Here is a 16,290-nt window from a genome sequence, read left to right on the forward strand (position 1 = left end):
TGACAGCATTTTGCACCACTGAAAAGTGAGATCGCCTTTGTGAACACCACCTTTTAAAAACAAAGCCCAGGAACTTCTGGCTCTCTTTCTTTCTGGCCTTGAAAGATATTGGAGCTCTGGTGCAGCTAGCCCTGCTTCCCTGCAGCCTGGGTGTGGGGGTGCTGGGCTGAACTCCAGCAGCTCCTGGGCAGGGGATGGAGGCTGCAGGGCTTCCCCCTGGCCCCAGGCTGGGCCAGGCTCTGCTGCAGCCCCTCCCAGGAAACCCTCCAGGTCCCATTCCAGTGGGGTGGCTGAAGCCCTTCCCAGGGGGCCCCCAGCCCTAGGCTGGGCCAGGCCACAGCTGCTGACATCTCGCCGATATTTCCCCCCATGGCCTGCACAGAGAGCTCCAGGCCAAGCACCATTTGCTCTGGGCTGAAAGAGGCACCAAAGCGGTTTGAAATCTGACACCATCAATACCTGGCCGAGGCTTGGGCCAGATTCAACCCTTTCACTACACAGATGAGACCTAGAGACTTTAATCTCCTCTCCAGAGAGAGGAAAGTGGGAGTGATTGACATGTAAAAGACAACATGAAACATCAAGTCAGTAAGAGAAAGAGTCAAGCCTCAGATGGAAGGAGAATGAGGAGATGCTTTAATAAGCTGAAATATTCTTTTGGTAGGGCCATGGAGATGGACAATAATGTTCTGAAAAACTCCTTTAATTCATTAGAGAGTACTGGGGGGGATGAAGTATTCAAACTGTAAGCCTGAGCAAAGGTATCCATTGATGTGCTAAGTAGATGGTGGAGTAACTGTGATCCCATGAGATGCTTGAACAGAAAGAGAGAGAGAGAGAAAGAGAAGTGAGAGCTGATGAAGACCCTTTGCCCCAGGGAGAGAAGAAGAAAACATCTGTTCCCCTAGATGATTACAGAGACAGATGAAGAGAACCTTTGGCTTTGAATAACTCATCCTTAAAATAATACCCCTTGAGTTCATGACCCATGGACACGCCTCTGAGTGGTGTGAAAATGGGAAGAAATGGCAGAGTTTTTTTCCCCAGGCAGCTGCTATTCATAAAAATGAGAAACCACGAGAAAACTGTTTTCTTGTAGAGAACTTTCCATGGAATGACAACAGAAAACTTCCCTCCCTACAGAGACTGATGAAAAGACTATTGTAAAGTTAGTACTGCTTTAACATCCCAGGTTTTGTCTCTACATTGTCAGCTCAGAAAGGAAAAAGTTGGGTGGAAGGAGAAAAGGTTTCTCAAAGTTTTATTCTGGTTTCTTATTTCCTGTAGTCCTGTTAATGAAGTTTCTTTATTCCTTTTCAGTTTTAAGCCTGTTTTACCCTTCTCCTAATCCATATCTCACATCAAAAAATTAATAAGTACTCTGGTGACTTTAGCTAGTGCTAAAACCCACCACACATGGAAAATAACTTCCTTACACAGCTGTTACGAGTCTACCAGCAATGAGGTCCTGCTGGACCTGCAGTTTACAAACAGAAAGACTGGTAGGAGATGTGGTGGAAGGAGATTGTCTTGGGCACAATGACCATGAAATGATAAGAGTTTTTCATTCTTGGTAAAGTAAGGAAGAAATCCGGCCTATTCAGGACACTGGTTTGGATAGTCCCCTTCACAGGCCTGAAGGCTCAGGAGCATCCTTAGGGGTTAAAAGACAAGATGGTGGGGAAGAAGAGTGGCCTGGCTGAACAAGGAGCACGGAGCTTTCACAGGAACTCACTGAAAAGGGAAGAGTTTATGACCTTTAGAAAAGGGGGCAGGCACCTCTTGAAGAGTAGTACAAGGATGTGATGAGATCATGTAGAGAAAAAACTAAAAAGGTGAAAGTTCAACTACAGCTGGCCAGTGCTGTGAAAAGAATAAAAAGTGTTTTTATAAATACATCAACAACAAGAGGAGGGCCAAGGAAAATCTCCATGTTTTATTGCAGGCAGGAATATTGTCGGGTGGGGGGAGAGGGGGGAATATTGTCACTGAGGCTAAAGAAAATGCCAAGGTACTTAATGCCTTCTTTGCCTCAGTAAGAGAGTTTTCCTACAGCTGTTTCCCTGAGCTGGTAGACAAGGAGTAGAACAGATCCCCTGTAATCCAGGAGAAAGTATTCAGTAGCTTGCTGTGCCACTTAGATACTCAGTCTATGGTGCCAGATGGGATTCACCCAGGGGAGTTGAGGGAGCTGACAGAAGAGTTCACCAAGCTGCTCTCCATCATTTATTACCAGTCCTGGTTAACTGGGAAGGTCCCAGAGGACCAGAGGTTGGTCAATGTCATGCCCATCAACAAGAAGTTTCAGGGCCTGTCAGCCTGACCCCAGTGCCATGAAAGGTTATTGGACAGATTATCTTAATAATGATCACACAGCACATACAGGGCAAGCAGGAAATTGGGCCCAGCCAGCAGGGGTTTGTAGAAAGCAGGTTCTGCTTGACCAACAGGATCTTCCTTAATGAGCATCCATGGACTTGGACATGGGAAAAGCTGTTGATGTTGTCTGTCTAGACTTCAGCAAAGCCACTGATATTGCCTCTCACAGCATTCTCCTGGAGAAACTAGTACCTCATGGCTTGGATAGACACGCTGATCACTGTTCAAAAATTCATCTGCATGGCTGGGTACAAAGAGTGGTGGTGCATGGAGTTACCATGGTGATGGTCATTAACAACTGGTGTTCCCCAGAACACAGTACTGGGGCCAGTTCTGTTCTAATAGCTTTATCAATCATCTAGACAAGGGGATTGAGTGCACCCTCAGTTTGCAGATGACACCAAGCTGTGTGGGAGTGTTGATCTGCTGGAGGGCAGGCAGGCTCTGCAGAGGGATCTGGACAGGCTGGATCATGGGCCAAGGCCGTGCTGTGAGGTTCAACAAGGCCCAGAGCTGGGTCCTGCCCTTGGGTCACAACAGCCCCAGGCAGTGCCACAGGCTGGGGCAGAGTGGCTGGAAAGCTGCCCAGAGGAAAAGGACCTGGGGGTGCTGGTGACAGCAGCTGAACAGGAGCCAGCAGTGCCCAGGTGGCCAAGGAGTCCAATGGCATCCTGGCCTGTGCCAGCAATAGTGTGGCCAGCAGGAGCAGGGCAGGGATTGTTCCCATGAGGCCACATTTCAAATGCTGTGTTCTGTTTTGGGCCCCTCACTACAGGAAAGACATTGAGCTGCTGGAGTGAAACCAGAGAAGGGCAATGAAGCTGGTGAAGTCTCTTGAGCACAAGTCCTGTGAGGAGTGGTTGAGAGAGCTGAGGGTGTTAGCCTGGAGAAAAGGAGGCTCAAGGGGGACCTTCTCATCACTCACTACAACTGCCTAAAAGGAGGTTGTAGTGAGGTAGGGGTTGGTCTCTTCTTTCAGGCATCAAATGACAGGATGAGAGAATACAGGCTCAAGCTGCACCAGGGGAGGTTCAGGCTGGACATCAGGAAGAATTTTTCAGTGAAAGGGTGGTCAGGCACTGGAAGAACAGCCCAGGGAAGCAGTAGAGTCACCATCCCTTGATGCATTCAAGAAACAACTGGATGTGGCACTTAGTACTACAGTTCAGCTGATAAATTGTCTAAGTTGTTTGATCAGTCAAAGGTTGGACAGAGTGATCTTGCAATTTTTTTTCTAACATTATGGATTCTATGATTCTATGCTGTACACAAAAAAAAGGAAGACATGCACAGCACAGAACAAGATTTCAGTCTAAAATATCTTCACATACACACCCCAAATGCTTTATTATATTGTACTACTACAAGTTTTCTGATTAGATTTAAGATGAGAAAAAATTGAACTTTTTTCTTATACTTTATTTGAAGTTTCACTATTTATGTTCCTTCCCAGGCATCAAAATTCCTAGTTAAACTAAATGCTTTCACAAACAGTAAAGCTTAAAGGAAATTTAAGAGAAGAAGTTGTCTTCACATACATTAACCTCAATGCACGTAGCTTCCACTTAAAAATACCCACAAACAGAATTGGTTTTGGAGAACAATAAATACATTAAGCAGCAAACAAAACTGACTACTGAGAGCAATAAATATTGCTGGAAGTATAATACCTACTATCAAAATAACAACTAAAAATAAAATTTGAATGGCAGCTTAATGTATTATCTGATCTAATAGTTATCCCTTTCTCATCACCTTCCAGAGATTCTCATAAAGAAACAACCACAGGAAATATTTCCTTTCACATCAATTTTCTGCTTACTTACCAATTTTGCTGCTTTTCCATAATCAATCCATCGAATGGTGGCAAAGTTTGTTGACTCAGCACAATTAAATCCATGGTTAAACCCTGCATGGTATCCATATGGGAAAGTGATCATAAATTCTCCCGCCTCTTGAGTAACCTGCAACAATAAAAAAGAATTTTTAAAGGCCAAAATTAATAAACTTTTAAAAAGCCTTAAAATAAAGCATGTTACAAAGCATTTCTAGTCCTACAGCAGTGAAAACTACATATGCCCTTACAACTAACTAAAACAAAGAATTTTTTTTCACATGGCACATAAATGAGATCTAATACAAACAGGAACAGTATACTTGAGACAATGTTCTTTACTCTCAAATACATAGCTAAGTGCAATATTTAACAAATTCAGAAAGAACTCAAAGAAGTCAGTCTTGAAGCAGAGGTTCACTAGTAATAAAACCTGGAAGTAACTAGAAAAGACAGGATGAAGAATATATCATTCTTACTGGCTGAGAGGAAGCAAAGACCAGCTGGATTAAAATACCCACAATTACCATGCCTAAATCTGCAGAATGCTGCTGTCTTTCACCTCTTTCTCTTTAGGCAACATTTTAGACAGCAGAAACATTCTGGCACTACTGGTAACAAGAATTCCAAATAACTAAAGGATAAGTGGGGTAGAAGGAGGTTCTGAAAGACAAAAGACTTGACTACAGTTAAACTCTGACATTGTTTTAGAGACAGAGCAAGGATAACTGCAAAAGACTACAACCAAAAGAAAATGTGTGAATACAACTGGATCAACAAGATACTATAGAAAGCAGAAAAAAAAATTTAAAAAAAGGAAAATTAAAGGCCAACCTAAAACTCACTTCACAGTGATTGTATTTTGTATATACAAAAATAACCCAAATTCCAACTAGTTTTAAGAGACATATCAGACTTGAAAAGCTTTTAGACTAAACCACAAAAAAAAGGTGAGTGGTAACATAAACAAATCACTAGTCAGATTATTTTCTTTCAGGGAGAAATCTCATCTTCCTACACTAGGAAGGACTGCTGCTCTCCTACATGGGGAAAAAAGGAGACAGCACTTCTTGTCAGTCAGTAATATTCTCTCCACACAGTGACAGCTTTAATCTCCTAAAGTCAGACCACCAGAGACTTTATCAAGGACAGGCTAGTCAGGGACTTGAAACAGCACACTGTCTTCTGAATTATCTGATAAGAGTTAATGAATAAAGTAGATTATACAGAGTAGTTAAAAGAGATTCTCCATGCTCTGTTTGATACACATTTTACATGAAATACAATCAGACAACAGACCCACTAAAAGCAAACAGATCTATTTTAATGTTGCAAATAATCTAGCAAATAATCTGAGCGGTGACTGATGACTATTCAACATATGCATTTGTTGATTACAGGAAAATAAGGAGTGTCTAAATAGATTGTTTTCAGTGTGTGGCAACGCTTACATAAGCAATACAGTTAAGAAAAAATTGGATGGACAAATATGACTCTCTTTAAGGACATACCCTTATGACTCAAAATCACAAAAAGGTAGGGTTAAATTTTAAAGTCACCAAAATTAAAACTAACACCTTCAAAATTTTTCTTTTTAATTTCATGTCCTAAATCTCAGCTTTCTACTAGTATAGCTGCCTTAAATTTAATTTCTGCTTTTACAATCTCCTTCAAAATTGTTATTTTACTATTTTATAAATTCTTTTTGTGCTTTTTTGCCCAGTGCAAGAACATACAGGGTTAGCACTTCAGAGAGGTCTATTTCTGATTGTATTAAGGGATGAAGGAAACAGAGGAAAACAAGAAAAATAGCCAACAAGGCTAGAGAAAAAAACTGGATCTTAAATGTTGCATGGTTAAATTTTTTGTGGATTCATATTTAATATATACATGCAAATGCACACATAGTTGCATATATTGTAACCAGTACTGTAGCACTTCAACAATTGCTGTGGGAATGTTTAAGAAAGATTATTCGCAACACTAACAATTCCAAAATTTATCTCAATACACCCTCCCACTGCTGACAGTTTAGCAGGTGTTCTATTGCAACAAGCAGCAGTTCAGCTGCCACCTGGTAGGCGTAGGCTGACTTATCAGCATTCAGCACATTTCCACTCCTATCACTTTGAGCCATGAGAGATCACAGCCTGGTTCTCTCTATTCACTTTCTCACTGAATCCCATTAATTACAATTACACTTGGGTACAGTCTGCATCCTCCAAAGACTAGGTGACAGAACCAAACTTAAATATTTAACTGTTTGTAGCACTTTTTCTTTTTTCCCCCCTCTCTTTAGAGGATTATTATCCTCTAAATTAGAATATAGGCATAATCAAAACACCAAAATACAAAGGTCAACTCCCTTACCCTACCTCAAATGCATCATACTGAAAATAAGTATGCTGACATTCTGCAATATGCTACTTAAAACACTAACCACTGAAAATTATACAGTTCAGAGTAATGTTCTGTAAATCCAAAACTATAAATCTGGTTATAAAACCATCCAGCTTGGAAAGTTTCACCTGACACTTTATGATAAAGCACAAGCCTATGAAGGGAATCAGTATATTTGCCTATATATACTATGAAAACTCAGCAGCTACATTTCCATATGATAATAAATCATTCAGAAAACAAACTCCTTATTTTATGAGTAATTTATTCAAAAAAGCTTGCTTTCCAAGGCAGGCAGTATCATTCTAAATGCCTACATTTCCTCAATTTTACACATAGGTTGACTTAAGCATGAAAGGTGAAGTGATGTTCTAAAAAGGCATAAAACACATCTGTGTCTTCATCTCATCTGTGTCACTAACATGACTGGTAACACAGAGGTGTTCTGGTTCTTGTTGGGCATGTCTTACACAGCATCAAGACCTTTCTGCCCCCCAAATCATTCCACCGGTGAGGAGGATGGGGGTGCACAAAAAATTCGGAGGGGACAGCTGCACCCATGGTATCCTCCTCAATACATAAAGCTGTGAGAAAAAGAAGGCATGCCAATTGTTTGGAGTGGTGACATTTGTCCTGCCAAGTCACCATGACACATGACAGAGCTCTGCATGACAAGACTCTGCTTTCCTGGGAATGACTAAACACCTGCCTGTCCACGGGAAGCAGTGAATGAACTCCTTGTTTTGCTTGGCTTGTGTGCACAGCCTTCCCTTTCCCTCTTCCTATTAAACTGTCTGTGTCTCAAACTATGAGTTTTCTACCTTTTATCATTCCAGTTCTCACCCCATCCCACCAAGGGGGAGTGAGCAAGCACCTGACTGGTTTTTAGGTTCCAGCTGGGCAAAAACATATATGAAAATACTCTCTTTTTTTTGTTTGTTTGGGTTTTATTTAATAGTTGGGAAAAGATCAACTAAACCAGACAGGAAGCACTGCATTATCCTATATTTTAGGCCAGGGGAAACATGTTAAGCAAAGTTTATGCTCACATTATATCAATAAATAAATAGCACAAAAATACACAAAACCAGAAAACACAATAATAAGCAAGGATAGTTTATATGACCATACTGCAGTGGGAATAAACTGAGAAAAAGCATATATTGCCTATTTCTTCTGAACAAGTTAAAACAGTCTGTGCAATAGGAATCATAGCCCTTTAATGATCAAAAGCATTGTAAAAACTCAGTATAAAGACAAACAGATATTCTGGCAGGGGACATTCTGAATCAAGTTCTAGTCTTCTAAGTAGGCTTACAGAACTCCTAAATTTAGAACTTTAGAATTTATAAAATGTACAGAATAAGTACACTTAATTAAAAAAAAAGCCATGCACTGAAAATATTTTGTTAGCTGGCACCTACATGAAGTTGAAAGTGGAAAACAATTAATACAGAATATCTTGTAGAAAGCAAAAGAAACAGAATAGGTCAGATGTTTTTTAAAAGCAGCTATGTATTAAATTCAACCACAAAGAAGGAATACAGGTATTGTTCTCATTTTCTGTTTCTATAATGTTCTTATTAAATGTTTATTCTGCCACTACCTAACAGTCAAAAATAATCATATATTCTTTTTCTATTATGTTACAGCTTTTAAAATATATTTTAAATTAAATAACAGTTCTTTTGGCTTTATTCCACTTAAACCTTTCATATGCTTATAATGATAAAGTTATATTTAATTGCATTAGAAAAGCAACATACAGATATAAAGAAATTAATTGCTTGTGTTAAAATATTAGATATATAACTTAACAGAGTGAGTTAACAAGTGTTTCAGTCAACAGAAAATCACATTCAAGGTACCATGGAAATAAATTAAAAATAAGAAATAAGTAATGTCTTCGAAAAAAATCACAGAAATGCTGTAATGGTTACAAGTGTTTATTGCTAGAAAATTCTCTGCTAAAAGTATTTTAAGTTTTAACACATATTTTAATGCAGCTACTACCTTAAAAAAACCCATCACCTTTACTTCAACAATATTTATACTAAACACAGTCTAATTCAATTTATGAAAGTAGTGTTTAAAAAGAAACATTAACATACCTTGTCAAAAGGAATTCCGTACTTTTTCAATATTGACGGAGAAATCAGGGTCATCTTGTGGCGAAGAAAAGCATCACATCCTTGAGAGCTGCTAGGAAAGAACCCTAATAAGGCAAGAAAAGCAAAATTACACATCTTTTCATTAAATCAAATAGGAAATCTTTGTAGTATTTTTCAATACTTAATACTGTTTAGACTTGCTGTAGAATTTTGTGTCATGTCATCCCTAGGTTCCCAGAGATTTCACAAAAATCAAATGCACCTTCTAAGTTTTTCAACTGCTTCCCAGAGGGAGGGGCTAGAGGGTCATCCTTTTTTGTTAAGAAGTGAAATGATTTAGAATAAATGTGGAACTGTACACTTAAGCATACTTTTTTACCCTTCAGAGAAATATATTGTTGATGGTAAATTATTTTTTATGCTAATGCTCATTCTGCACACATGAAAATCAATTGCAGGAAATAACTTTAGAAGGATTCAATGAAGACTAAGTTTACCTCACACTTACAAACCATCTATACAGTAAACAAATACAGTTTCCTAACTTTGTACAATCTGTTGTATTCCTCTCATATAAATAAATGGTATTTCACCATTCACAGAAGCAGGTTAGTTTTTGGAAAAACATGCTTACTCAATTATTAAAAAAATAATAATTCCTTTTCAGTAAGCCATCTGAATTTTTTCAGTGCCTCAAGGAAAAAAAAAATAAACTATAATTTTCCATAATATATTGCTTTCTCTCTAATGTCAGATTTTATTTCTTCAGTCTGGTGAGTCTTATACATTACGTCTATTAACCATCGTAAAACTTCAGAACAATCTAGAAGTTATCCTATTACAATTGTTAAATTGTACATTCAATCTAGCATGCTCACCAGTACTGGAAGAACAATATTTTTCTGATTTCTCAGAAATAAGGTTAAGCAGCACTTAAACAGCAAAGGTATAATGTAGACCTTATGATAGTCAATGTACTAGAAAGCCTGCTAAGCTGCCCTGATATCAAATTTTATCCAAATTTGTCATTCTTAATTTTTTTCTCACCAACAACAAGCACAGAATTCTTTACATTCTCTTTGAATTGCAAATAATGTTGCAAGTTTCAAAAAGTACTATTTGATAGGTACAGTTATATATATGTGGCTTCACAGATTGAAAGACATTTAAAAGAAACTAGCTCACAATCAGTGGACTCCAGAAAAAAAAAAAAAAATCAGCTATTTTTTCACAAGTAATGCCAATGACATTAATGATAACAATCAAAACTTAGAATCTACAGTTTCTGAGAATCAAGAAATCTCAGTCCTGGGCATTATAATAATAATAATAAATATATGGGAACTTACTGTGAAAAATGTGATTGAAAATGATACTTGAGACTTGAGGGTAAAGCTGGTATGAAAAGTAGCTTAAAGCTTAATGGCTAAAAGCAGAGTGAGTTTAACTGAATTTTCCTTGAGAAAATAAATTTTGTACCAAATTATGTTACTGCAATATGCTTAATTAGCTTAACACAAGATGATAAAAAGCAAACGATGGGCAGACATCCAAAACTTAAGCTGTACCACTGCAGCTCCCAGAGATCAGACATAGCTGTGACAAGTCCAACCAGAAGGCAGGCTTGTTGCTGAATTCCAAGAAAGTTGCAAATAACACAGAGCAGCAGAATACAACCTGCTCAAAATCCACTACTAGAAATTTACAGAAGAACATTTGCTGTGGTTACAGAGCCCTCACAGTGAAACTGAAGTGCAGCCTACACATTCTGTACTGTTATAAAATATCTTTTAACTTGTCAAAGTCAACACTTACGCACACAAATTTCTCAGTCTCATTCACCTCATTTTCTCAAAGGAACTCCCCTTCAATGAACAAGGAAGGAAAGAAAGATAGTATTTCCTCAATACTCGGAAGTATTGTCTTATATATGTATAAGACAATAATATCTCTATAGTCCTTACAAGACTCCCTTTATCAGAAGATCTTTTGTTTGCCAGGCTAAACGTAAGGTCACACAAGCTCTTCTCCTGGAAAATAAAATCCCTGTGGGAAAACTGGCTAACAGATGTAAAAAATACTGCATAGAGGACTTTGCATTAGAAATATTAAGACTCTTACAAAAACAGCAAATGCAGGCCAATTCAAGATATGCCCACAATATTAAGAATCATTCTGAAATACCAAGTTGATGTTAAAATTAGCAATCAAAAGGATTACCAAGTAGTCCTGCACGTTTAGTGAAATCCCGCATTCTAAAGAAAAAATATTCAAATCTACCTAGAATGTAACTGCTATTTAAATTCTGTACAACATTCATGCTTTTAAGGGACACATGAAATTTTATTTTAATCCATTAACACTAATCCACTAAGTCTAAATCAGTTCTGCAAGAGCAGGTATGTTGTAGGAATTCACATACAACCACAGTTTCTTGGATGGCCTCTTGAGACATGGCAGACCCATACCCTATTCATCTCCTTGGAAATGATTACAAAGAAACAAAATAAGAATTCAAAACAATTACTTCATATAAGCCAATGAGAAATAATCAGAGCTCAGGGTAAAACTGAATAAGGTTGCTCATTGATTTATGTCCATGAGAAAAAAGCAATCAAATTGAAAATTCTCCAATACATGGTTTATAGAAACAATGACATTTTTAACAGCTAGAGCAGAATTAGAACAGTCTACATGGTAAGTATGTGGTTCAATATTTGCTGGCAAAATGTCTGGGTACGAACAAGAGGACATTTATCCACCAAATTCAAGATTTCTCTCAGCTTTTTAAAACCCTTGTTTAGTTAGCCCAAGCAGCAACAGCAAAGAGTATGTGAAAGCATAGGCTTCAGACTCTGTTAACAACCAAAACATGCCCTTACAAGACTCTATATACATACTCTTAACAGATAACAAAGCCCAAAATGTCCAATCTTACTAATGCTATGGGTACAAACAAAATTATACTACTTTAGTAACAGCAATATCACTTGACTGGGGAAGACAAATCCTTAGTCAACGCTATTCCACCACAGCATAATCTTTCCACAGAATTTAAGGTTTTATAATCCGAATATATGCTAGAGAGAAGTCAAAGCCTTCTCATCTTTCAGTAAAGTACTAGTAGTGGGCACTCAGCAGATTCCGTGCCATGGAGGGATATAGAACATATTTTTTTAAAAATAAGTTCAAATTTCTAAATTATTTAAATTATTAAGAGACGGGAAGTATTGCTAGTCTCATCTTTCCATTCCATCCTCAGAGTGTCTTTCCAACATATCACATGCAGCTCATATCAGATGATCACATCAATATCACGCCTATCACTCTGCCAAACTGAAGTGGATTGGGTTCCATTCCCTGGTTGATTAGCATTTTCAAGATACTCAGAATGCTACTTTATGCTACTGGGAATGTGCCCACAATGTTTTCAACTACATTGTCCAGCTAAAGTCATATACACACAAATTACAATACTTTTCCCAAAAGTATACCTCTACAACTCCACTGGACTGAACAGGTTGGCTTCCTATATTTTACCTTGAATGAACAAGGAAATTCTAATTTGGTCACAAATAAAGTAATTTTTTAATGACATCCACATAAAATCATATTCTTAGGGAACTTTCAAATCAAATCCTGACCAGTGAAATGAATTAAGCTAGACATCCTATAATTTTCAGCACTCCCTTACTCAAGACTTCACCTGTAATTTAAAGATGTTGCATTTCTTGTTAATATTCTTTAAAATTAAAAAAAATATATAATCATAAAACTCACAACATAAGAGAAAGAATATCCTGAATTGAAAATATCTTTAATGTAGTTTAATGTTAATGACAGTAAAAAAAAAATAAATAAAATTAACATGATTTAAGCTCAGGGTTATAATTATTTTTTGTTTATGCAGATCTTCATTTAAAGGACTTATACAAAATATTAATCATAATTTGCAGATCAGTACTCTCAAAACAATGGCAGAGATTTCTTAAGTACTAAGTTTTCTAGTAATTATCTTTTTAGATTTTACTTTGGTAGGTATAAATATAAACTTTATGTAATTTATTTAAATTATTTTGCCATGATCTGAACTAATTTCATTTAACTTTCTGTGTTGAATATGAAAGAAATTAGGAGGCTAAGTTTGCATAATAACAACCATCACAAAAGAACAATGGCAATTTTTATGCTATACAAAGCAGAGTACAAAAGTCGCAAAGAGGCTTTCAAGTGGAATGAAATACAACTATAGGTATACCCAGATGAACATGTTCCAGCCAAATTTATTATCTCTTAAATAAGACTCTTCTTACTTGACTAATTCTTTTTTTGACAAAAAGCTCAATTCTTCAACTACTAAAGTTTTCACACTCAAGATCCTTAGAAGTTATGCAAGTTCTACTTCAAGCTTCATTTCAACAATTAATTTGCTTTCATAAATAACAGGTAATAATAAATAACTTCTGCATCAAATGAAGTAACTAATACTATACACCATACAAAGCTTTGTACAACAACCATACATACTTACAATATATTAAACTTTATTTTAGTTTCTTCTTTAACATAATTGAACATCACAGGTAGATGTCATCTCCTTTCTAAAACAGTTTCTGCACTCAAACGATCTATTAAAAGATCTTCAAAATCCTTCAGTCTGCCATTTCTCATTTGCCACTCCACCTCTATTCCCTTTATTTTCTAGCCCATTTTGTGAAACAAAAAATCCTTTAAGAATACCATGGTATTACAGATGAACATAACAACACGTATAAAAATTGCAGTTAACAGCTCACTTGAGATTTTTATTACATTTATGTCTACATAAAATTGAAAAAAAATCTACATAAATGAGAAAGCAGCTGAAGGGCAAAATCAAACTGTTGTCTTTATTAGATGCAAGTCTAATGTCTTTCAGACAAAGCACTTGTAGGCGCCACAGTCAATCAAGATTTCAACGGAAAGCAAAAATGAAAGCATTCATGCACAAAAGGCATGCGTTGTAATTGTGATGTGCAGACAAGATAATGGAAAATATTCTAACCTTCCTTTAATTTTATGTATCAACTGCTGCCTTGACTTAGACAACCTGTCACATTTAACGTATTATTTTATTATTTTAATTATTTAGGAGCATTCAATTAATTCAGTAGGCATCTGGTCATCAGAGCTAACCTTCCTGAATAAACAACTTTCTTCTTCCTTCAAATGCTGCAGTCATGCAAAAATATTTTGTCTACAAATGGTATTAAGTACAAAGGTCTCATTTACACTATGTTTTATTAATGTTTTCTTTTTAAGTGACTTGCAGCCGTGCAGTTTACTTTATGCTTTCATCTTTGTAAGATACCTCATGTGAAACAGGCTGTATTTTCAAAGACACCAGTTGCAAAGTAGAAGATCGCAGTATGGAAACAATAAGAAATGGTAACTTTCAGGTTTGTTTTTTTTTAAAAAGTGCTTTTTTTTGGTCATCATAATAGCATTATCTTCCTCATTCCACTCTCAGCTATTAGATAGACCAAAAATACCATGGAAACAATCTTCTCACAGAAAAATATCCCAGACTACATTAAAATCATATACTAAACACTTAGATTCACAGACAACACTCTTCAACATTTCCTAACTCATCTATCTTATATTGCTGCTACAACAATAATCTCTCTATGAGTACCTAGTTTTCCTACAGAAATCCAGCTTCATTTGGTAAATGTAATGGAATCAACACTATTTGAAATTTTATCATCTCTATTCAGTATCTGATTCTATGCTTTATTTGCTATTTGCTATTCAAAACATAGTACTGAAATAAAAATAATTAAGTAATGATCATAAACACGATTCATCAAGGAAGTTTTCCATTCACCCCACAGGTCTTTGTAGTTTATACTAACATAAAATTAAGAGCAGCAGTGGACAATTTACTTCTATGCAGATGAGTCTAAATTCTGACTAGCACTTGGATAGCAAGACACTGTTGCTCCATTAAAACATACTAGTTTCTGAAAAACAGTGGCCTTGGAAATCTCCATTTCTCCATTGCTTAACATCCCATTTCTATTACTTTATTTGACCACCATCTGCAGTAAGAGGGCTGTGTACCTTCAGGCCAGTTTTCTAACATAACACTTTCTTTTTCCATGTGGCAAAACATGTATCTCCAAAAATTACCTACTTCCTGAATTTGTATAGTTTACTCTAGTATCTACAGAAATCGAAGTATTTCAAGGGAAGAAGGAACTTTTTTTTGCCTACAACAAATAATGCCATGCCTCAATACCACTGCATTTTCAGAAATGAGTGAACACGTGTTGCTTCAACTGCCCATCCTTTTCTCTCTCACTCTGAAAATAAAGAAAAATTCAATGCATACTCACTACAGCACATTTAAACTTGAATGGTTTTAGAACACTCCACAGCTGTTCTCGAGCAACATGAAATCTACAATAAATGCCAGAGCAGCCAAAAAACATCATGTGTAAAGTCTATCTACCAAAAGATCTTGCTCCCATCAAATGTCAGAACTGTGTATGAAGAAGCACTTGCATACCGGATGGAAAGCTGGCTTCTGCTGACTAATCCAGTAGCAAATAGTTGCTGCTCCAAGATGTCTACAGCCAGGGCAGTTCCTATGTATTTCTAACATATTTCTGTGTCATTGCTCCAATCTCCTCAGAATGCATTAAAATTTTAGAATCCACCAAGAAGAGTAAAGAATGCATACTCCAAAATAAACCATCTCCTTAGGCTTACTTTGAACCTGACAGGGCACTTCATTTGGAGTCTCTACATATACTGGAAGACTCAATGAACAATAACTTTTTGGTCACCTTGCCATGTCAGTCATCACAAGTCTTTACCATACCCACTTCCCATTATTTATACTTCTTCTCAATAAAAAGTTAGAATTCACTAGAAATTATGAAAAGAAAAAGGCAATTTTTTCTTTCAAAATCTTTCAAAAAAATCCTAGTGCCCCTCCTTTTCTCTACTTCTTTTATTCTTCCACCATTTCTTGTAAAATTAAATTATTGAATCATCATAAGTCAGTGTTCATTGTCCAGCCTACATGTTCCAATTTGTTTACCACTGAAAACCAAACAAAGTGTATAGAGCTCTACACTTTGCATTGGGAAAAGAAACCAGAAAGCAAAGTGTCCTGGGGTGACTTTATGATACTGGTATCCCCAATCGTCTGGTTTATGTTATATATTAAGTCCTGCACCTTTAAGACTGTCTTTGAAAGCAAGAGAGGGGAAAGAAGCAGCGCGCAGTGTGTTAAGAAAAACATCACTCCCACGCACCCCGCTCCTGGACTGTGGTGTCTGCAGCACGGACAGACAGCGGGACAGAGCTTCTCTCTGACTTTTAGTTAGTTTTAGCTAGCTGAGGCAGAGGAGTTCCCTAGACCTTTGTTTTTTCAATTTTCTTGGATCTGTGCAAGCCTGCTCTGGACTGAACACCCAGCCAAACCCCGGGAGCTCACGCCTGTGGCCCACCGGGGCCTGGGCCTCGGCACTTTTCCAGCGCCGGAGGGACTGATAAGAACCTGAGCGAGCCGAG

The 16,290-nt window shown here is 37.1% G+C and overlaps 1 protein-coding gene across 11 annotated transcripts in view; it reads right to left on the reverse strand.

Moving 5' to 3' along the window:
• Positions 1-16,290, reverse strand: part of KDM4C (lysine demethylase 4C) — a 253,824-nt gene that overhangs the window by 201,925 nt on the left and 35,609 nt on the right. For all 11 annotated transcript variants that reach the window (XR_015280377.1, XR_015280376.1, XR_015280378.1 and 8 more), the window contains 2 exons: positions 8,725-8,828; positions 4,206-4,343 (listed from right to left, as the gene is read on the reverse strand). Coding sequence is in view for 8 of the 11 variants with exons in the window: in XM_086867884.1 (XP_086724010.1) it covers positions 4,206-4,343; positions 8,725-8,828 (242 nt within the window). In the remaining 3 variants the exon portion in view is untranslated. The remainder of the gene's footprint in view (positions 1-4,205; positions 4,344-8,724; positions 8,829-16,290) is intronic.

This window comes from Cyanistes caeruleus, chromosome Z (genome assembly GCF_971803275.1).
Source record: "Cyanistes caeruleus chromosome Z, bCyaCae1.hap1.1, whole genome shotgun sequence".
Taxonomy (NCBI): Eukaryota; Metazoa; Chordata; class Aves; order Passeriformes; family Paridae; genus Cyanistes; species Cyanistes caeruleus.